Here is a 22114-nt window from a genome sequence, read left to right as displayed (position 1 = left end):
TATAATACTTTCTGAAATTGTTTGTCTGCTTTTCAGGAGCTAACATCCAAAACACAAACAGCATTTGATGGAGTTTCTTTTATTTGCAATAAAAAATAGGTACAAGAGCTCCCTTTACAAATATACTAGAGAATCACAGCACGCTGTGAAAACCGCAGGAGACTCAAACTTCTTGAACAGAATAACATAGAGAAATAATGCACACTAATAATGCAACTACCTCGCGAGCTGGATCAGCCTTAGCACATGCCACTTGATAGGTATATTGCAGTTTCTAAAGTTTCTTATTTAAAACCCCACCAGTCTGCAAATTTAACACCATATTGCTTACGTAAGCCAGGAACCTTCTCGTTTCTCCCAATTTACGAGTAAATATGCTACTGCTAATTTCTTATGAGTGGAAGAGTTTCAGACTGTTGGCACAAACCCCAATAGTATTTCTTGTGCGTGCAAATACAACTGGGGGCCAGCTCATGATGAATATGTCCACATGGTACCATTTATCAAAATGTCACGCAAACTCAATTAAAACGTCCCCAGCGGGATGTTTGGACGCGTTAATCCACGCAAATTCAACTTGGACCCCATTCTGCATATATACGGGCTTTTGCCGGCGAGTGAAAGTTTACAAAATCAGTTAAAATTAAGGTGCTGATGTATTTCGCAAAAAGATCTCTGCAGCTTTACTTTGAACTGAATCTTTATGCTTTTTTTGTTGTTGCTTTCATCAATGTGTAAGAGGCTGTGTAAATTGCATGACTGAAAAAAAGGAATAATCTCTGCTTCTTCAATTAAAAAAAAAAAAGATGCATTTTAGACTTACACATAAGATTAAAACTAAGGTAGTAGTTGGGCCATAATGGTGAGTTTTATTTATTTTTTGTTCAAAGCAAATGTCTGAAGAAGCAAAAAATTAAAATTATAAATTAAAAAAAAAAACAGTTTTCAAGGTTGCTTAAATATAAATAAGTCTTATTGTTTATAAGGAAACCCCCATGGGGTGGGAATTGCATTATTATTGTGTGCAAGGTAATATTACAGACGGTAAAAGAGAAAGAAGACAATGAAGTTGTTCCTTGAATACATTAAAAAGGCCTCTGAATTACATTGATATACATACAATTCACCCAAATTATACACACCGACACCCAGCTACAGGCAGAGCAGAGAGACACAAACAGAAGAGTACACTTACAACCTAAACCTACGTCTGTTTTGTCCCGGCGGTCTGCTACAATAGGACACAACGTGCCACATCGGCAACATCTGGATGAGTTTCTATCAGTCTGTCCATTAATGCAACCAGAGTTTGTGCGCTTCACCACAACGCAAGTTCTTCGATCTGTTTGTAACCAGGATAATTTTTCTATATTAGATGTAGTTTAGTTATTTTATTTTCTATTTTGTTAAATCTAATTTTATTTTGTTTTATTTAAAGATCTAATTTAAAAATCCTCCTTTGTTTTATTTTTATTTTTTCGACATTAACCGGGCGAGAGCAGGGTTGTTCTCGCGAGGGTTTAATGTCATGTGACAGCTGCACGTCAGTCCTAAATTGACAGCCACTGCTTATATTGCTGCTAAATCGCACCTTGGGTAGCAGACGCTGTGGGACTTTGACGTGCAGGTAGGCTTGGGTTTCTGTTCCCAAAGCGGTTTTGCTTTTGAATGTCGATCATACATCAATCGTATACCTCTGTTAAATTACAGACATATGGTCACTCATCTGTACGCTGAAACGATCTCTGTCTGTCAATGAGGAACTGGTAAGTGTTGCTCGAGAGCTAGAATGCTAGCGCTAGCCTCCCAGCCTGTGATTACGCACCTACGTAAAAACACATTGGATTGGAATTGCATGCAATTATGTAAGCACAGATTTGATTATTAAGAAATGCATGTACATGTACATTGAGTGTCGGGCCTGTTTGCGCAGGCCAGGTGTGTTCCAGATCCCACCCCCGCTCGGAGTAAACTGGAGGATCTAGGACACATTAAGAATTGTCTGGTTTATGTACACTGACCGGACTGGCGAGCTAACCATAGCGGATCCAGAAATCCACCCAAAATCTGAGGAACCGTCTCCAAACTGGTTGGAAATTCAACCAACCATTCACAGCTGGAACTAAATGACATTTTTTGTTTTTTCCCTTTCATCACCGAAAGAGACTTCCTTGGTTTAAGGAACTGGACTTCAAAGTTGTGAAACAATTTGTATATATTGTAAATATAAATACACTTCATTGATTGTGCACTCTCTAGTTGTATGTGTCTTGCAATTTGCCACTACCTCCAGTAGACGAACCTGGAACCTAGTTCGTCACTTACAGTGACGTTGATTTGGGTTTTTTTTAATAATCTTAAAATGTAACTCGGGTTACATAGCTTGGCGAGCTAGCCAGGAGGTTGTTGGCATTTTGTAAAACACAAATTTATTTATTTTTCTCTCTTTTTTTTTTCCTGTCATCAACAATATGGATGAATTTCAAAAACTTGACGTAAAAATTCCCAATTGTGTTTTGGTTGAAGGCATTTCAGATGAAGATAGTAAAGAGGAAGTATTTGACTTTTTGAAACAATATGGTAAGATAACAAAGACTGAAATCATTTCTGAAGCTGATTCTGAGTTTGAGGGCCAGCTTGTGGTTGAATTTGGCAGTGGTATAGCAGTAGCTGAATTGCGTTCCATTTTACCATATTCATTCAAATCCTCTGAAAAGTCAGACACATTTTTCATCTCTGAATTAGCTGTTGTATATGCAGAACATGTTTCACAGAGTAAAACTCATTCTTATTTACTTGAGTTACAGAAACTTGCAAAGCTCTCTGGCATGGATTTTGCAGAGGTGTTAAAATCCACGATGACTCAGATTGGACAATCAGTTGCTGAACTTCACTCAGCTGCTAAGATGGAGGATCCTGATGAGAAGTCTGAGGTTATGGCAGCAGCTGCAGATCCAACAATGAAGGAAGAGCCAACGTTGTCAACCGCCACTGATCCTACAGTTTCCAGACAGAGACTTGAGCAGCAACCTACCTCACGACAGAGACCTTCTCTTCATGATGATGACATCCAACCACCCGAAGTCCAGCGCTACGTGGTGGAACACATTATGAAAACTGAGGAAAGTGCTTACCATCTACAAAGGCTCCGAGTGTTTTCTGGACGGCTGCCTAGACCAGCACATGAAGCAGACTACGAGACCTGGCATTCAGGAGTGGATCTGCTACTAAAAGACCCATCAGTTTCTGAGCTGCAACGATCAAGGAGGATCGTGGAGAGTTTACTTCCCCCAGCCGCTGATATGCTGAAGCATCTAAGTTCAGATACTCCACCTACTGTATATCTGAACATATTGGATTCGGCTTATGGCACAGTGCAAGATGGAGAAGAACTCTTTGCAAAATTCATGGACACTTTCCAAGATGCAGGGGAGAAGCCATCTTCATACCTCCAGCGGCTGCAGGTAGCATTAAACTTAGCCCTGAAACGAGGTGGTGTGTTAGCCAAGGATGTAAACCGGCATCTCATAAGCCAGTTCTGTAGGGGTTGTTGGGACAATACTTTGATTGCTGAACTCCAATTAAAACAAAAGAAATTGGTCCCACCTAGTTTCTCTGAACTACTACTACTTCTACGTACTGAAGAGGACAGGGAGGCAGCTAAAACTTCCCGGATGAGACAATATTTGGGGTCCAACAAACAAAAAGTAGTCAATCATGCACAATTGGCTTCTGTTGACACAGGTGATGGTGGAGCAGTTGCTGCTTTAACCAAATTGACTCAGCAGTTGGCAGAACAACTGGCAGATGTACAGCGGCAGCTGGCTAAGCTAACATCCACCACCACCCAGCCCAGGACTACATCACAACCTAAGGTAACATACAGTAAGCAGGGTGAAAAAGGGGGCAATACAGTGACATCCAAACAGTCCCCACCAGTCCATGTTAAACCTGGTTATTGTTTCAGGTGTGGTGAAAATGGTCATATTAAGCCACAATGTAATAATGAACCAAACCCTGCTCTTGTTGCCAGAAAAAGGAAGCAGTTTGCTCAGCGACAGCAGAACGTCTTTCAGAAGAAGTTAAACTAGGCATGGTTCCTGTTGCGGGACAAACCGGAACCAGTCCCAGCCAAACCAGTCCCCTTATTAAAGAAAAGACTGTTAAATGTACAAAACTGCAAGCCCAAGCTAATAAAGTACCCACTCAGCTACCCAAAGGTTTGATTGGATCAAAGTGTGCTGCTGTTGTTGACATTTCTGGTCATGTGTGTAACTGCCTTTTAGACACTGGTTCACAGGTGACAACGATCCCAGTTTCTTTCTATAATGATAAGCTAAGCAACCAACCTGTACTGCCTCTGGATAATTTGTTACAGGTTGAAGGTGCTGCTGGACAGTCTGTTCCGTATCTGGGGTATGTGGAGCTGGTCATCACATTCCCTGAAGACTTCATAGGAGTAAACACAGAGGTACCAACTCTTGCTCTTGTGGTCCCAGATACTAGTCCTGACAGGCCATCTAATGTACTTATTGGCATGAACACACTGGAGCCACTGTATGAACAACATCTTAGCAGTAACCATGTACAATTTCAACCCATGGCCCAAGGATATCGAGCGGTCCTGAAACTGCTACAGTTAAGGCACCAACAAAATCAATCAGGAAATGCAGGGACTGTCAGGCTGTTAAGCACCACTCCAGTCCTTATTTCACCTGGACAAACTATTGTCTTGGAGGGTTCTGTTAAAAACACCTCTCCATCTGCCGATAAGTGGGCCATTGTTGAACACCCTAGCTCACCTTTACCAGGGGGTTTATGTGTTCAGAGTTGTCTAATTACACTGCCACAGCATCCACCATATAAAGTCCCAGTGATCATGAAGAATGAATCAGAGCAGGAGGTGTTCATATCACCATTAACCATTCTTGCAGACATTGGGTCAGCACCTACTGTTTTGTCACAACAAATCGCATCTCAAACCTCACAACAAACCACTTTGGAGTTTAACTTTGGAGACTCTCCCATTCCACCTGAGTGGAAGGAGCATATTATCAACAAAATGAACAGCATGCCTGAAGTATTCTCTCATCATGATATGGATTTTGGTTGTACAGATGCAGTTAAACATACCATTAAACTTAGTGATGAAACGTCTTTTAAGCACAGAGCAAGGCCAATCCATCCCCAAGATCTGGAGGCAGTCCGTGAACATCTTAAAGACCTGCTCGAAGCTGGCATCATAAGAGAGTCTAAATCACCATTTTCCTCTCCAATAGTTGTTGTTCGGAAACGTAATGGTTCCGTCCGGCTATGCATAGATTACAGGAAACTGAATCTTCAAACTATCAAAGATGCATATGCCCTTCCTAATTTGGAAGAATCTTTTTGTGCTTTGACAGGGTCCAAATGGTTTACTGTGTTGGATTTAAAATCTGGCTATTATCAAATAGAGATGGCAGAAGAAGATAAGGCTAAAACCGCTTTTGTAACTCCCCTTGGATTTTGGGAGTGGAACAGGATGCCGCAAGGAATTACAAATGCACCTAGCACGTTTCAGCGGCTAATGGAGAGATGCATGGGAGATCTGCATCTTAAAGAAGTCCTTGTCTTCCTCGATGACATCATCATCTTTTCTGCCACTCTGGAAGAACATGAGGAACGGCTGCTGCGTGTGCTCTCCCGGTTGAAGCAGTTTGGACTAAAGCTCTCTCCAGAGAAATGTAAGTTCTTTCAGTCTTCTGTACGTTATTTGGGACACATTGTCTCTGAAAAAGGAGTTGAAACTGATCCAGAAAAGATTGATTCTTTAAAATCCTGGCCAGTCCCCCGCAACCTTAAAGAGTTGCGATCTTTTCTGGGTTTTGCTGGATATTACCGAAGATTTATTAAAGACTATGCTGCTATTGTCAAACCACTTAATGAGTTAACCCGTGGTTATCCTCCTGCCCGCAGCCCTGCAAAACTGAAGAAACCAGAAGGAAAGTACTCGGATCCAAAGCAATCCTTTGGAGATAAATGGACTAGCCATCAGCAGATTGCCTTTGAAACAGTCATTTCCAAATTGACTACAGCACCTGTTCTTGGGTTTGCAAATCCACAGCTGCCATACATTTTACATACTGATGCCAGTACAAATGGGTTGGGAGCAGTATTGTACCAAGAGCAGGAGGGCAAGCTGCGTGTTATTGCTTATGCTAGTCGAGGCCTGTCTGTCAGTGAGTCAAAATATCCTGCTCATAAACTGGAGTTTTTGGCCCTGAAGTGGAGTGTTACTGAGAAGTTTCATGATTACCTCTATGGGACTAACTTTACAGTTGTCACAGATAGCAACCCTCTCACTTATGTTCTTTCTTCAGCCAAGCTGGATGCTACAGGTCACCGGTGGTTAGCAGCACTGTCCACCTACTCATTCAAACTGCAGTACCGTGCTGGAAAACAGAATTTTGATGCTGATGCTCTGTCCCGACGCTCACATGAAGATACTTCTAGTGATCAGCACTGCAGAGAGAGGGAGCTCATTCAACATCTGACCAGTCAGTTGGGTAATGGTAAAGCAACACATGACATTTCCCCTGAAATTGTGGATGCCATCTGTCAGAGTTGTATAATCCGAACCCAGAACCAAACTGAACTAAGTCGATCTGTCGCACTGGTTGAGTCTCTATCTGTCTCTGTTAACTCCATCCCTGATGGGTTCAGCAATGAAGAGTTGCATGGCTTGCCTCTAATCCCCTCTCTATCTCAGGTCGATCTCCAAGAAGAGCAACAAGCTGACCCTGCTATTCGTGAGGTCATTCATCAGCTGGAGACTGGTGAGAAGGTCCTTCCATCGGTTCGAGAGGAGCTACCTGACCTTCCTTTGCTCCTGAGAGAGTGGAACAGGTTAGAGTTGGTGGATGGAATCTTGTATCGGAGAAGACATGATGGAGATAAACTTATCTACCAGCTAATCCTACCGCCCAAGTTACGACCAGCTGTTTTAAAGAGCTTGCACCATGATATGGGGCATATGGGCATCGAAAGAACAATTGATCTGGTGCGCCAACGCTTCTTTTGGCCCAAAATGACACTAGAGGTGGAGACTTTTGTCAAAACCTGTGGTCGTTGCGTAAGGCGTAAAGCTCAAATGGAAAGAGCAGCTCCATTAATAAATATTCAGACAAGCCGACCACTTGAACTGCTATGTATGGACTTTTTAACCATTGAACCTGACAGCAGTAATACTAAGGACATTCTTGTTCTCACTGATCATTTTACCAAATTTGCAGTTGCCATTCCTACCCCCAACCAGAAGGCAAAGACGGTTGCAAAGTACCTCTGGAATGAATTTATGGTTTATTATGGAATTCCAGAGCGTATACATTCAGACCAGGGTACAGATTTCGAGTCCAAGCTCATTAAAGAGCTCTGTGAAGTTGTAGGCATGAAGAAAAGCCGAACTACCCCGTACCACCCACGAGGGAATCCAGTCGAGCGCTTCAACCGCACTCTGCTCAATATGCTTGGAACCCTGGAAATGAAACAAAAGTCAAAATGGCGAGAGTATGTCAAACCTTTAGTACATGCATATAACTGTACAAGAAATGAGGTAACAGGGTTCACACCTTATGAACTCATGTTTGGTCGTTGTCCTCGTCTTCCTGTGGATTTGGCTTTTGGTTTACCCGTCAGAGAGCAATCATCCATCTCTCATTCAGAGTATGTTAAGAATCTGCAATCCAGCCTGAAAGAAAGCTACAAACTAGCTTCTGAGAATGCCCTCAAATCAGCTGCAAAGAACAAGACCCGTTTTGATCAGAAAATTACACCATGCAGTTTGGAGATAGGAGATCGAGTACTGGTTCGCAACATCCGTCTGAGGGGTAAGCACAAGCTGGCAGATAGATGGGAACCAGGGGTGTACGAAGTTGTTGACAGAGCTGAAAATGTACCAGTTTACACTGTACAACCTGAACACAAAGAGGGACCAACTCGTACTTTACATAGAGACCTGTTGCTTCCTTGTGGTTTCCTGCCAGTTTGCTCCACAGAAGACCCTTCCATCTCCATGCCTGCCTCACAACGAAAGACTCGCAGCCAGGATGGTTGCCATCCAGATGTTCCTGATGCGATGCAGGAGGATGAGGATGCTGAGCCATATGTGCCAGAAGTTTCCATCCCATTCCCAACCAGATTCAGTGTGAAGGTGAGAAAATTCAAGTCATCACCGGAATCCATTACTTTGCAGCCTATTTCACCTTTGGCTCAAAGTGATGCTGAAGCACCAGAGCATCCTGTACCTCTAATTCAGAGCACAGACCTTGAGACTGCTAGTCCATCTGAAAATGAAGAATCCTGTTTAACAACTGATTCATCACTGTCTCACCATGAAGACAAGCTACCTGTGGAACAGATTGAGACAGAGGAACTTTCTGAACCACATGTAGCTGAGCCTGTGAAAGTACACATGGAGGGAGAAGTACCTGACGAACACTTACCTGAAGTTCAAGAACCTGACGCTGAGGGTCATCTGGTCGTTCAGTCTGAGTCATCCACAGGTCCTGCAAATGTCAGCTCACCCTATAACTCAGTTGAGGCTGAAATATTGCCCAGGCGATCAGATAGACAGCGTCAACCTCCTAGTCGTCTAACATATCCTGTGTTGGGTAAGCCACTCATTTCAGTAGTTCAGACTCTATTGCATAGTTTGGCAAATGTGTACACTGAGGCTCTCAGTCAAGTTTCTAATGTAAATATTCAGAAAAATTAATTCAAGTAACCGTGCAACGGGACGTGCAGGAATTAAAGAGGGGAGGATGTAACCAGGATAATTTTTCTATATTAGATGTAGTTTAGTTATTTTATTTTCTATTTTGTTAAATCTAATTTTATTTTGTTTTATTTAAAGATCTAATTTAAAAATCCTCCTTTGTTTTATTTTTATTTTTTCGACATTAACCGGGCGAGAGCAGGGTTGTTCTCGCGAGGGTTTAATGTCATGTGACAGCTGCACGTCAGTCCTAAATTGACAGCCACTGCTTATATTGCTGCTAAATCGCACCTTGGGTAGCAGACGCTGTGGGACTTTGACGTGCAGGTAGGCTTGGGTTTCTGTTCCCAAAGCGGTTTTGCTTTTGAATGTCGATCATACATCAATCGTATACCTCTGTTAAATTACAGACATATGGTCACTCATCTGTACGCTGAAACGATCTCTGTCTGTCAATGAGGAACTGGTAAGTGTTGCTCGAGAGCTAGAATGCTAGCGCTAGCCTCCCAGCCTGTGATTACGCACCTACGTAAAAACACATTGGATTGGAATTGCATGCAATTATGTAAGCACAGATTTGATTATTAAGAAATGCATGTACATGTACATTGAGTGTCGGGCCTGTTTGCGCAGGCCAGGTGTGTTCCAGATCCCACCCCCGCTCGGAGTAAACTGGAGGATCTAGGACACATTAAGAATTGTCTGGTTTATGTACACTGACCGGACTGGCGAGCTAACCATAGCGGATCCAGAAATCCACCCAAAATCTGAGGAACCGTCTCCAAACTGGTTGGAAATTCAACCAACCATTCACAGCTGGAACTAAATGACATTTTTTGTTTTTTCCCTTTCATCACCGAAAGAGACTTCCTTGGTTTAAGGAACTGGACTTCAAAGTTGTGAAACAATTTGTATATATTGTAAATATAAATACACTTCATTGATTGTGCACTCTCTAGTTGTATGTGTCTTGCAATTTGCCACTACCTCCAGTAGACGAACCTGGAACCTAGTTCGTCACTTACAGTGACGTTGATTTGGGTTTTTTTTAATAATCTTAAAATGTAACTCGGGTTACATGTTCAAGCCAGGATAAAACAAGCATTTGCACGCTGTAGTCTAAAGTTTGTACTTTAACATGAGCTGGATCACATCCTCGCCCACGACAGCTGCCATGATAAGAGACGCACCGAGGAATTGCCTGGTGAACGAATTGGTAGATTTTTATTATCATTTCTTTTTAATCTTATTGCTCCTGGCTGGCAGGAAACTCAGAAATCTGTTCTTTTTTTCCGATCTCTGAACGCACCTTGCATAAAGCCCTACATACCAGTTAGCGCTACTGTCAACGCTCTTTGGTGTGGACGTTGTCACAGAGGGAAGAAGTCTCAAGTAGTTAGCAGTAAAGTTAAAAAAAAGAAAAACTAAATTTAGTCAAATACGTCAGAAAATATTTAAGATTCTATGACACAGTCTCATCTTTGGTTCAATAATTTTCAATAAAATAAAATTGGAGCATTGAAAGGCGTATCGTGACCTCATAACACCTGACAGCATCAGTTAAATTTAAAAATAAAATTAAAAAAAATCGGTACTGGCCAAAATCATGATCGGTGCACCAATAGTTTCATTGTTCAGAGCGTTTACCCTCCGGCTTGAAACAGGCTGGATTTGGAATACATTTTGGAAATCTTGTTTCCAGGCAACTGCACACACTTTCTCTTCCTCACACTCAGTCACACACACACACACACACACACACACACACACACACACACACACACACACACACACACACACACACTGTAAAGCTGCCTCCTGCTCACATAGCAAGGCGAGAAAAAAGTATTTTTAATGCTGTTAGTTCTTTATCTGAGTCTGTAAAAATAGTATAGGAAGTTTTGCCAAAAGTGGAAATTGGGTACAAAATTTGGCTCGGTGCGTCTGTCGTCATGACATCGTCCTCAGCTACACATCAAACGCCTAGCCTGGTTGTGGCTCGGTCAGGAATACTTAAAGTGAGGCAGCAGTTGCTAGTTCTTCTACAAGGAAATTTGTTGAACGTATTTCGGTAAAGTTAGTAAGGCGAACGGGGTGAGGGGGAGGAGAAATGGAAAGGGAAGAAAACGTTCAGTACATTCATTATATACGTCGCTATGCAAAAAAAATCTTATGTTTTTGCACAATTTTTCAGCAGATTTCTGTAGTGGACCGTCTCCTGCTCCCCTCTCTGGTGAATACTGCTTAATGTGCGGCAGGAGGGGAGTTGTTATTCATCCTGACGCCGCTTTGCTTTCTGCAAGTTGTTCCTTCAATGAAAAAGTCTGCCACATCTTTACAAAACGATGTGATGATGACTCAAGTTTCTTTTGTTTCCCCTCAACCGACCTGATGCCATCAGCAGAGAGATGTGCTCTGAAGGGCTACATGTTCATCAACATCTCAGAGTGGACCGACACGGGACTAAAAGGAGCGAACCGAAACGTAAACGGGTGGAGTCAAGACGGCGTGAAGGGAAATCAGACTTCTGAACTGCATAGACGCCCGAGCTGGTCGACACGAGGCCGAATCACCGCGGCCTCTTGCGGGTGACGAAGATGAGGACCCTTCGGATGGCGATGAGGCGGTCCTTGAGGGAGTTCATGGCCAGGATGGTGAGCTGGGCTCGGTTCTCCAGCGGAAGGACGGCGAGCAGCCACCAGCACCAGGCCGGGCCTTCAGGAACCGCCTGCCAGGGGAACAAAGCCAAACACAGACACCGGTAAATGCCGGGGACGCACCGATCCGCTTCCGATACCGATAACTGAGGTTCAGTATCGGCCGATTCAAAACTGAAAACCAATGCTGCGCTGACCTGTGGGTCCAGATCTTTACTGGGAAGATGTCCAAAGTGGCTGAGGATCTGACTCTTCATGTTGTCCTTCAGCGACGTGAACCAGTTGTTGGCCTGATCGTACACGGAGTCGTGCAGCTTCAGCAGCTCCACCAGCTCCTCCCCCTCAACCTGATTATAAACAGTTTTTAATTTCATATAGAACAGAAGAAACATCACTTGGACAATTGCTGATTAAAAAAAAAGTGGATTTATTTAAACATAAACCGATCTACTGATCATCTAAAAAGGCTACAGTGCGCGTTTTGTTGACCTCAAAAAAAAAAAAATTCTATTGAGATTTTGAAGTGTGAGATCAGAACTACTGCAGAAATGATCAGAGCTCACCTTCCTGTCCTCCAGGTACTCTATCTTAGCGGTGTTGTAGCCGTCTCTCTGTCCGTGGCTGAGGACCTTGAACCGCGAAACTCCGATAGTGTCGACCACTGAGCGGCCGTCGGGAAAGAACTTGACATCACGCACCTGCAAAACAATCCAACTAATCAGGTCTGCGTCACGTGAAGTATGAGGAGAATCTGCAAAAATGAATGGGATTTTAAAGGTGGACTTTTCTGGAAAAGCTCTGGTCACCAACCTCCAGCATGCAGCCGTAGTCGGCAAAGCCTTTGAGCTCGTCGGCGATGCACATGCCAAACTGCTTGGTGCCCGTCTCCATGGAGCGGCGAATCATGAGGCGGTAGCGCGGCTCAAAGACGTGAAGCGGGCAGGGGATGGTGGGGAAGGCCATGGTGCACACGAAGATGGGCACTTCCTGGTTCAAACTGCAAAACACGGACAGGATAAATAATTACCACTGAATGCAGATTTTTTTTGTAGTTCCAAAAGGTTTAGAAATGTTGTAAAGGCTCCATTTAAAACCAAAGAGAGTTGCAGAGAATAGGCAACTATGCAAGTTTATTGTTAGGGAGCTCAAGTAGCTTGAAAAAGAAAATGAAGCTAATATTCTTCCTTTGTAATTTCTGGAAGGAGGAATGTTGTTTACTAATTGGAAAGTTTGCAACTGATAGCCAGTGTGTGCTTTGGTTACCAGGATACAATGCTTGGATCAATACCAACACAAAGACAAAGAATGATCATCTTTAAACTTTAACATTTTTTCCTCCAAACTATTGTTCTCAAATTGAATTAACTACATATATTAACCCTTTGATGCTTTCAGGTGTTTGTGATTTGTGGGAAACTAACTTTGACAGCTCCTTCATTTCTTCCTCATGGATTTTCTTCCGCTCAGCCAGTTCGTCTCCAAGGTAACGCTGTAGGACTTCCTCCATCAGAAAGGTCTTTTTGTAACCTCTGCTAGCGAGAAACTGTAACAAAATACAGAGAACGAGTTACTACTTTAGTTCGTTCCCTTAGACAGGACGGCTGCAAAGGTTTTATGAAAAAACGTCTTACAGAGTTCTGAATGTCAAACTCAAAATACTGAGGTTCACTAGAGATGTGTGAGTGAGAAGGAAGGAAGAAAAAGAGAAAAATAAAACAAAGAGAAAAAAGAAAAAACAAAAAAGAGGAAAGGAATGACAAATAAGCAAGAGTGAAAGAAGAGCGAAAAATATAAAAGAACAAAAAAAGTCAAAAGAAAAAAGATGGAAAGAAGAGAAAAAAGGGCAAAAAAGAGCAAAAGAAAAAAGCAAAAGACTGAAAGAACGAAAAGAGAAAAATAAAAAGTGAAAGAGCAAAAGAAAAAATGAGCAAAGAACAGAGCAAACAAAAACAGAGAAAAGAGCAAAAGAAAAAGAGCAAAACTATGAAAAAGTAAAAAAAGGAGGAAAGAAAGAAACAAAAAACAAAAAGTAAAAGAAATTAGTTCTGAAATTCCACATTTTCCCGAGCTGCACAGAACCGCATCTGTAGCTGATGCCAGTTTTCCGTTCAGCTCTCTGCAGCGTAGCTCAGCTGTGTACCTCAGACAGATTCTCCTTGCACAGAGGGCAGTTGGGGTTGTGGTCCAAACAGCGCTCCAGACATTTGAGGCAGAAGGTGTGACCACAGGGAGTAGCCACAGGCTCATAGAACAATCTGAAGCATAAAAAAAGAAAAGCAAACAGTTAACCTTCAACACTGTCCACTCTATTTGCCTGTTTGAAGCTATAAAATCTTTGCATCTTATTGTTAAATTTGAAGCATATGATGAAAAGTAAACTGCATTAACCTCATGCAGAGTGAGCACTCCAGGTCTCCACTGTCCAGTAAATCAACAGGAACCACTCTGCCTCCGCAAACTGAAGCCGTCTGAAACGCCTTTACATCATCTGGAGAAAAACAAAAATAATAGTTTTTAAAGACAACATGTCCTCTGGTGTTGAAGTGCACCATAATACATGTGCAACAGTTTTTCATAGCATTGCTCCTGCTTGGTTCTCTAAAATGTGAAGCGTTTTCTCCACTTATTTACATTCAAGCTTAAGCTGTTGGATCTGACAAAAGGAAACACGTTGCTGCACATTTAAAATGCAGCACGTTTTATCTGAAAATCCAATGAATGCAGTTCATGTAAGAAACCACAAGAGGGCGCTCCAACATAACAGTATCTCTGTTTTTTGGGGGGCTTGATAACAGCTTGAGATGACCAAGCTGTACAAAATGACACATCTAAAACCACCTACTTGCATCATTATGTCACTGTCAATATATTACTTGAAACTGGTCTCAAAACATAACCATTTATCAGAATAATAAAACAATTTATCACTCAGTAAAACTTGTATTGGCGACAGGCCTCTGTCAGATTGCTGTGGGATTTTCTCCTACCGGGTTTGGAGAGCTTGGATGGAGGGTTGAACGGCGCGGCGGCTCCGTCACCGCTGTGCTTCCTTTTCAGGCCACCGTGGGGCGCTGGCAGTGAAGCCAAAACATTGGCCAGACTTTTGGAGCTGCCTTCCCCTGCAGCCAGGTCCGACTTAGCGGGAGACATTGGAGAAAGCTCGGAAGATGGTCCGTCCATGGGGGGGCTTTTTGCTACACTGAACTCTGAATCCTGCAAATGAGACAGAATGAGAAGCTGCAGAGTGAGTTTAAGGGTCCTCGTGTCAAACTGAGATATAAATGTGCAGAATTTTAAAAGAAACTGCAGGGGGTGAAACGGAAACGTGTCGACTGCTGCTGCACTGTGTGCACATTTACCTGTGAGGAGCAGCCCGGTTTCTGCGTCAGCGGCCTCAGCGACTGGAGCAGGGCGGGGGGTTTGATCAGGCGGGTGGCCAGCCCGCCCTGCAGGGGGTGCAGCGGCGTGGGCATGTCCTCGCTCTCGAACACAGAGGAGAACACCGCGCTGAGCACCTGCGGACAAAACCGGAGACGCTCAATCGGTTACGTGGGATGAGGCGAACGGCGACCAGCTGCTTTGTTGCCATTGAGTCGTCTGTCTGACCTTCTGAGCCTCCAGCTTCACTTTGGTCCAGTCCGGCTTCAGCGCCAGACACAGGAAGTATTCCTGCAAGGCCTCGTCGTTCCGGTCGGCTTTACTCAGCGCCGTGGCTTTAAGGCAGTGAGCCTGAAACGCACAGGAAAAATTCAGCAACTGCAACACGGTATTCCCACCGAACTCATCATTTCAAACAATCAAAGGTCGACTGACCTCACTTCACTAAATCTACTGCGATTTCTAACTAGCCGTTAGCAAACGCTCTGTTAGACATGCAATTGTTCCTTTCATCTTAAAACAGGAAAACCCATATAAGGCATCTATTTGAAAAATAAAAACTGTTTGACCTGAATTAATTTGAAATATCTAAAGTTCCAGATATACAGATGAAACAAATAAATTATACATTATTAATCGATTACTGAAATAATGGTTATTTGAGATTTGACAGAACTTAACCGAAGCTGAGGAATATTGGCTCTAGTTAAAAAAAAAAAAAATGAAATAGATCTAGTAGCAAATTTGCTAAAATAAATATAATCTAAAAATCTGTGTACAATAACGTAACAAAGTCAGAAACTAACATTTTTCCTAATTTTGCCCTTTCCTACCTGTCCGCACCTGGAAAAAAAGCTCTTTATGCATCCAACTGAGTCATCTACATTAATTACAAAACGGAAACTCACCTTTGTCCATAGCGGTTTTAACCTGCACAGACTGTTGGCATCCTGCACCGCCTGGTTGAAGTTCCTCATCACCATGTGCAGTTCAGCTCGTTGACATAGCAGTCTGCCTGAAGAGGGCGCTGTAGACACAGAAATAAAAAAAAATAAACCCACAGAGCAATGTCAGACAGTCTTCCATGGGATAAACCTTTTTTTCTAGGTCAGACAAGTGAGGCAATAAAGCAACAAAGTGGAGCGTCACCAGCTTGGGACATTGTGTGCAGACCATTACAATATCTGAGTCAAAGGAAATAACAGTCGCCCTGGTTTAAAAAAAAAAAAAAAAATAGACAGAATAAAATCAACCTAATATTATGTAGGATCAAACAGATTATGGTACCACTTTAAGAGCTGAATTCAAAAGATTTAACATTTCTGTTGTTAACCACCTGTGACTGACAGGTGCTTCTAAAACCAGAATAGCTGGTGAACGACTGGCTCGGCCTGCAGTGACTCTGAGGAATTAGTTTATGACGCGTGCAGACGGAAGAATTCACGTGTCCCAAATAAAAAGTGGCTGCACGCGTTTTGGAACAACAAACAACATCTGACTGTACTTCCTCTTGTACACGGCTGAAAGCAGAGAGGCTACGTACCAGCACGCATAAAAGCTTCCTTCAAAGTCAGAAGCTCACACTCTTCTCTTTAGTGTTGGATTCATTCAGTTGTCCCAGTTTGAACTGTGTGACTCGTGTCAATGTTTTGGATGTTCTTTGGCAAACATCTCAATGATTTCCAGGAATTTTGGCCCTTTTTTTTTCCCTCCCCCAAACACAACTGGTGTGAGTGAGTCAGGCTTGGAGGCCGCCTTGCATTCAAACACCTTATTTTATCTCTGCCAATGAATTTGGGACAAAGGTCAAAGCTTTGGTGGGCTCTAGAAACCGCTGACTTGTTTTCCTTGTATTGGTCATTTTGTAGCCAATTAGCTAACCTTGTCAGCGTTTAGCTTTCCATCTGACGTCCTCAGATGTTGCTTCAAGATTTCCGCACAACAGACTTTCCGCATGAAGGTATTAATTATATGAAGCACACCAGTCCCTCGTGCAGCAAAACCCCTACAATAGAAGTGTAATAGCCAAATGGTCTTTTGCTCTGTGAGCAGCCTTTCATGTCGGTACAGGACTCCTTTCACAACATTTCTTAGATTCTTTCCAATATAATCTAAATGTATCATAATCCTAGTATACGTCTGGCTTTCCACAAGGTAATAAAAGGAAACTCTTATGACTCTTGAATTTAGCAAATATAAATAATTCTAGCCATCCTAACAGGAAAGTGTTTAATCTAATTTAGCATCAGAAAGCAAAGGAAATAAGTAAGAGTATTTTTGCATCGTACAGTTAAACTCCAAAATACTTTTAATAGTATTTTAGAACAGCCTAGCCAAAACTCTGCGAATCTTTTTGGAGGGAGCCGAAGATTAAATCTGCAACAAAGTAATTGGCTGAATAAAAAAAATTTAAAATCGAAATCTTACGAGGCTTATGAATGATTTTATACTGAAGAGTATGTTAAATTAGATTCTAGAATTACAATTTTAGTGAGTGTTTTTATCTGCGAAACCAAGTGTAGTGGTATGCCGAGGTCTGTTATTTTGTTCAATTTATAATTTTTATATAGAGATTTGCAGACTTATTATGGAGTCAAACGTTGGCATATCTAAAATGCATTTATTTTCTTCATAAAAATAAAAAAAAATCAGATTAACAGGAAAGTGTTGAACACATCCTTTTGTTACCATCCACTGAATGGAATCAAAATAGTGACAACTTCCCAAAAATAATTGTACAACATTGTTTTAGTGATGAAATTATCTTTTTTTTTTTAATGAAACTCAGCCTACGTTAAAAAGCCCATTTGGCATCTCACCAATTAGAGGAAGTATAAAACAATCATTTCTAGTCTTGGGTAAGATGTGTATTTGTATTTATGATGCAGTTCCAGCTGTGCTACATGAGAAGGCCTCCTGCTGTCTGTTCTGGGGAAAACAGAGGCTTGAGGTGACAACGCTTCCTTCTGTCATCCAAAGCAGACAGAAGGGAATTAGTCAATATTGATATGCAAACTAAAATATCTGCATCCCTGCCACCGGGATTCTCAAATAGCTCCGATTTTAGGCTTCAGCCAATCACTCTCCAACAACCGAGGCTAGCATAAGATGGCCGCCGCTGGAAACGCAGATCATGGATTCTAGTGTAACCTAGATATTCAGCCAAGAGTTGCTCAGAGCGGAACGCATCTCGTTACAATTGTGACCCAGAGTCAAGTTCAATGATCACATGGCACAGATCAGCAGAGTCCAGCCATACATTGGTGGTGTAAAAACAAACTTTATCTTGCCGACATGTCAAGTTCAGTTTGGTTTGCTTGTTGTTCTATTGTGCGATTCCTTTTTATTAATAGTTTTTAGGTTTCCTTAACATAGCAGCGGCTTGTAGGCTGTTCTCACAACACCTCCACATGACAATGCGGCGACGACACAATGGACTACGCTTCTAAACACAAACCTCCGTGTTGAGACAGCTAGAATTTTATTAGCATCAGGAACAAGGATTCAATTTATTTTTTTAAGCCATAAATTCTTTTTATGGCTCCCACCCTCTAAGTGATAAATCCTTATCTATGATTCAGAGTACATTACATTATCACCTTGTTCAGGGGGAAGTCCATTTCCTGTTGGCACAAACATCACTTTTTATGGATAAAATTACAGTCACATTTTTTTTATGCTATCTAGAGTGAAGAGAAGATCTGAAGCTTCTTAACAGCAATGTTTGGGGATAAAATTACACCTCGAAGGTCTATTATTACAAGAGGTCTGATGTCTTCGACTACAAGCAGCTGACTCACTGAGGCAGTCACAGGTTTAAAAGGCATTATTCAAAGAGAAGCGAGCGCAGCATGACGACGGAAATGTCAACAGTCTGTAAACATGGTCAGAAGGGTTGAAAAAGAACAACGTAGGAACACAGTGCTCTGTACGAAAGCCATCTTCTTCTGCACAATCTCTTATTAAGATTTTTGTGTCGAAAGTGATCTTTATTGATAGATACCAAACAAGAAATGGGAAGAGAGAGAAGAACTCTCTCTACCCACCAAGTCCAGTGGTTGGGTGCCAGGGCAGTCATTCATCCAGCAGCTTGTCGTGTTTTTGAGTTAAAAAATGTTTAAAGTTGACAGGAAATTTGAAAATATCACTTGATAATCATGTGTTATTGAAAGGATTGAAGATTAATACCAACTATAAAGTCTTAAAAATACAAACATTTTAAAAAGACTTAATAAATAAATTAAATAAATAAGCCATGCTTAGCCTGGTGAGGGTACAAGAAAAGCCTGGTGGCCCGCCAGGCTTATAATACACCTAATCGTCTCTCCTTTACATACAAGAAATGAGCCAATATATCTATTTAACATATCAAAGCTTTCACTTAAAACAAAAAAAAAACACAATGAGATCACTTTTGATATTTTTAGAATTTTGCACATTTTATTTGGGTTATCAAAGTGTGAGAATCACACACTGATCAACTCCTACTACCTCTCAAGTCCATTTCCTTTCCTAACTACATACAGTCTCTATTAAAGAGGCATAAATAGCCTAAATAAAAGGAATACTTTAGGCAAGAGGTGCATTTTTATTTATGGCACAGTTACACCCATGTTATACAAGACAGCAGAAGGCCTCCTGCTGTCTGTATTGGGAAAACAGAGGCTGGCAGTGACAACACTGTGAACGCACTCCATCCTTCTGTCACCCAGAGGTCTACACAACACAGAAGGCATGAATCAATATTGATACGGAGAGGAAAATATCTACAGTGGTGCCAACAGAGCGCTGGAAGACATTCATTTTGTGCTTCAACTCCAGGCACCAAGTGGGAAAACTGCTGGAAAAAAAATCAATAATTTTAACATGTAAATATATAAATATATAGGCCAGAAGTGGGGAGGGTTTCAGCTCAGATTTTCTCTGGCTATTCAAATTGTGCAACGTGAGCCCCGCCCGGGCCTGTGGTTACTGAGGCGTGCTGACACTCTTTATATAATGCCAGAACATAGGAGAACATTCTGCATTTTGGCTCAGCAGCTTTACAAATTATTAAAACAAAATAAAATGCTAAAAATTGAGCAGCATACACCACATATTTGTAAATTCATTTAAATAAGAAGGTGCAGCATTTACATGTTATGAAAGCTGCTTTCTGTTATCCAACACAGCTTGTGAAACACCCCTACAAGAGAGCAGTGAGGATGACTTTTATTTTGTCTCTCCAAAAAAAAAGTCACATTTGCTACAAGACAAAATAAAAAGTGGTATAATGACGTTTTGTAAAAGGTAAGTAGGATAACTAAGTAACTGGCATCAATGCAGTACCTTAATAAAAAGCCTATCTTCTAAAAATAGAAGATATGGTATGAATAAGGGCCTGACAAGCATTATGAGACGCGTGCTACTTAGGTAACGAAGGACAGTGCGTCACATAACGAACCAGCAGAAGGGCGCCAACTATCGTTGACACGATGAAGTTGCACTAAAAGTAGGTCACTTCAGCTTTTATTGCAAGGTATACAAGCGAAAAAAAAAAAAAAAAAGAAGTTCCACACTTACCTAAATCTACTGCTGCATTGTACCGCTCCAAAGCGTCCGCCAGGTTCTGTTTACTCCACAAAACTTCCCCCTCGATCCACATTTTCCTGGCTCTCCTCTCAGTTTCAAATAGTTTGTCCAGCAGGCCGCTGAGAACCACGTTAACTCTCCGGTCGCTTTTGCTCGGCTTCTGTTTACAGCTTATACAATCTTTGACGGCGTCGTCTTCCACGCATCGCTTACAGAAAGTGTGCCCGCACTCCAAAGTTGCGGGCTCTTGCAGCAGGCATTTGCAGAGGCGACAGGAAAACAAATCCAGGGCTTCATCTTCTTCGCATTCCCCGTCGTTATGAGCCCCGTCCTGCCCGCTGCCGCTTTTAGTCTGCCCGTTTAGGGTAACGGGAAGACCCAGTTCTTTCAAGCGGAGCGTCCGGGCGATGGTTTCCACCAGGACGGGCAGCTCCTCCGGGCGCAGCTTGCCCAGGTTGGCCGCTGTGCAGTACGCCTCCAGCGCTTCTGATATGCGCCCGGCGCGGGCGAGAGTGTCGCCCTTCCGCAGACACAAGCCCCGGTCCGGCTGCTGGAGGTCTGCGAGCTGGGAGCTGTAGATCTCTACGGCCAAGTTAAAGTCCCCAGCCCGGCTGGCCTCCTCGGCCACCTCCAGCATTTCGGGGCAGAGCCCCGCGGCTCCAGGGTTGGAGAGCGGGTGGAGGAGCAGGTCGCCCTGGTGAGGCAGAACTCCCGTCTCCATCTTCTCTCCTCACAGTGATTTAAAAATATATATACACGAGAAGCTCAATGTGTGTCTGACCAAAGCAGACAAAGTTCTCTACTATTATATTTCACCTTGCTCCCAAAATGTTCATTTAAAAGTTTTGATCCTAAAACAGACCACCTCTCTGGCTGCCCCGCAATGACGGCCATTGGAGCAATGTTGAGGCTTTTTCCAATCTATGTGACATAAAAAAAGAAAATCCCCAAAAATATAGCAATAAATTAGAGTACAGGCAAAGGTTTCTCAGGAATTGCATTCTTTAACCACTCCATGTCAATCATGCTACCCACTACTAAAAAAGGAGACGAACAAAAAACAGAAAAGTCGCACTTCTAAGGGGCATTAAATTGCCCCAGAGGTGTTTTGTTACACCAATACTAAATCCTTCCAGCTGAACCGAAGTGAAAAACTTATTCAGCACCTGGTCACGAGCACAAACTAATAGTTGAATATCAAACTCGTGTCCGATAATTAAGTTACCTGAACAAAATCAGTTTGAATTCAATAAACATTAGCTACAGATCTACGAGCCTGTTGTGTTTATATAAGACAGCCAGTGAGCTTTAGCTAACATAGATTAGCTAACACCGACTGCTCCTTTACCGCTCGCCGAACTCCTCAAACGAACTCTTTCAAACACAATATTCCCAAATCCTTGTCCGTTAACGACTCCGGTAATCATACCTCCCGGCGAAAAACCGAAAAAACACGAGTTAAACCAAAGGTTCCACCGAGGAGAAACATCTTATATGCTTGCTAACTGTGTCCGGCTGCTAAAGCTGCTTTGGATTTCATATACAATTCGCCGAAGCAGGCTCAAGACACCACGTGATGCGCGAAAAGAGTTTCTATTGGCTCGTTATGTGGCTCACTTATATAACTTAATAATATTGTATAACCCCCTCGCTGACAGCAGGGAATGGCTTGTTTTTTGGGTTTGGCAGAATAAGTTAACAGTTATTTGTTGTGGAGAGGTTCCACGCGTGATTTTACAGCACGACACTTCTGGGA

General features: G+C 42.3%; 2 protein-coding genes and 2 long non-coding RNA genes across 4 annotated transcripts; 3 read left to right on the top strand and 1 right to left on the bottom strand.

Annotated features, from left to right (window-relative positions):
- Positions 1-63: 63 nt before the first annotated feature.
- On the bottom strand, positions 64-21906 carry lonrf2 (LON peptidase N-terminal domain and ring finger 2). The gene is made up of 13 exons (XM_088010991.1): positions 20350-21906; positions 15696-15814; positions 15016-15138; positions 14769-14924; positions 14397-14622; positions 13798-13897; positions 13550-13664; positions 12831-12952; positions 12220-12406; positions 11973-12107; positions 11607-11756; positions 9831-11480; positions 64-1342 (listed from the first exon to the last, which is right to left on the bottom strand). Exons 1-12 carry the CDS (start codon positions 21077-21079, stop codon positions 11322-11324), a joined length of 2322 nt encoding a protein of 773 aa, XP_087867117.1. The 5' UTR covers positions 21080-21906; the 3' UTR covers positions 64-1342; positions 9831-11321.
- On the top strand, positions 1513-2254 carry LOC148160446 (uncharacterized). The gene is made up of 2 exons (XR_015764889.1): positions 1513-1766; positions 1934-2254. It is a non-coding gene; the product is annotated as an uncharacterized LOC148160446 (long non-coding RNA).
- On the top strand, positions 2860-8186 carry LOC148160445 (uncharacterized). The gene is made up of 5 exons (XM_088003852.1): positions 2860-3512; positions 4379-4471; positions 6749-6885; positions 7819-7930; positions 8022-8186. The coding sequence occupies exons 1-5, from the start codon at positions 2907-2909 to the stop codon at positions 8184-8186; spliced, it is 1113 nt and encodes a 370-aa protein (XP_087859978.1). The 5' UTR covers positions 2860-2906.
- Positions 8965-9706, top strand: LOC148160444 (uncharacterized). Its single transcript, XR_015764888.1, has 2 exons — positions 8965-9218; positions 9386-9706. It is a non-coding gene; the product is annotated as an uncharacterized LOC148160444 (long non-coding RNA).
- Positions 21907-22114: the final 208 nt, after the last annotated feature.

Source organism: Poecilia mexicana, unplaced genomic scaffold (genome assembly GCF_051168715.1).
Source record: "Poecilia mexicana isolate PSO_F unplaced genomic scaffold, ASM5116871v1 scaffold_2, whole genome shotgun sequence".
Classification (NCBI taxonomy): domain Eukaryota; kingdom Metazoa; phylum Chordata; class Actinopteri; order Cyprinodontiformes; family Poeciliidae; genus Poecilia; species Poecilia mexicana.
This window is presented reverse-complemented; position numbering and strand designations above follow the sequence as displayed.

What these genes read in the sequence shown, in the direction of transcription:
- LOC148160445 (XM_088003852.1), top strand. Translation starts at nt 2,907, where the DNA reads ATGGAGGATCCTGATGAGAAGTCTGAGGTTATGGCAGCAGCTGCAGAT. An exon ending in CTCCTGAGAGAGTGGAACAG is followed by an intron (nt 6,886 to 7,818) that starts GTTAGAGTTGGT and finishes TACACCATGCAG; the next exon opens with TTTGGAGATAGGAGATCGAG. An exon ending in TTGTTGACAGAGCTGAAAAT is followed by an intron (nt 7,931 to 8,021) that starts GTACCAGTTTAC and finishes GTTTCCTGCCAG; the next exon opens with TTTGCTCCACAGAAGACCCT.
- lonrf2 (XM_088010991.1), bottom strand. Translation starts at nt 21,079, where the DNA reads ATGGAGACGGGAGTTCTGCCTCACCAGGGCGACCTGCTCCTCCACCCG. An exon ending in CAATGCAGCAGTAGATTTAG is followed by an intron (nt 15,815 to 20,349) that starts GTAAGTGTGGAA and finishes CTGTGTCTACAG; the next exon opens with CGCCCTCTTCAGGCAGACTG. An exon ending in AGTACCTGGAGGACAGGAAG is followed by an intron (nt 11,757 to 11,972) that starts GTGAGCTCTGAT and finishes GTTTATAATCAG; the next exon opens with GTTGAGGGGGAGGAGCTGGT.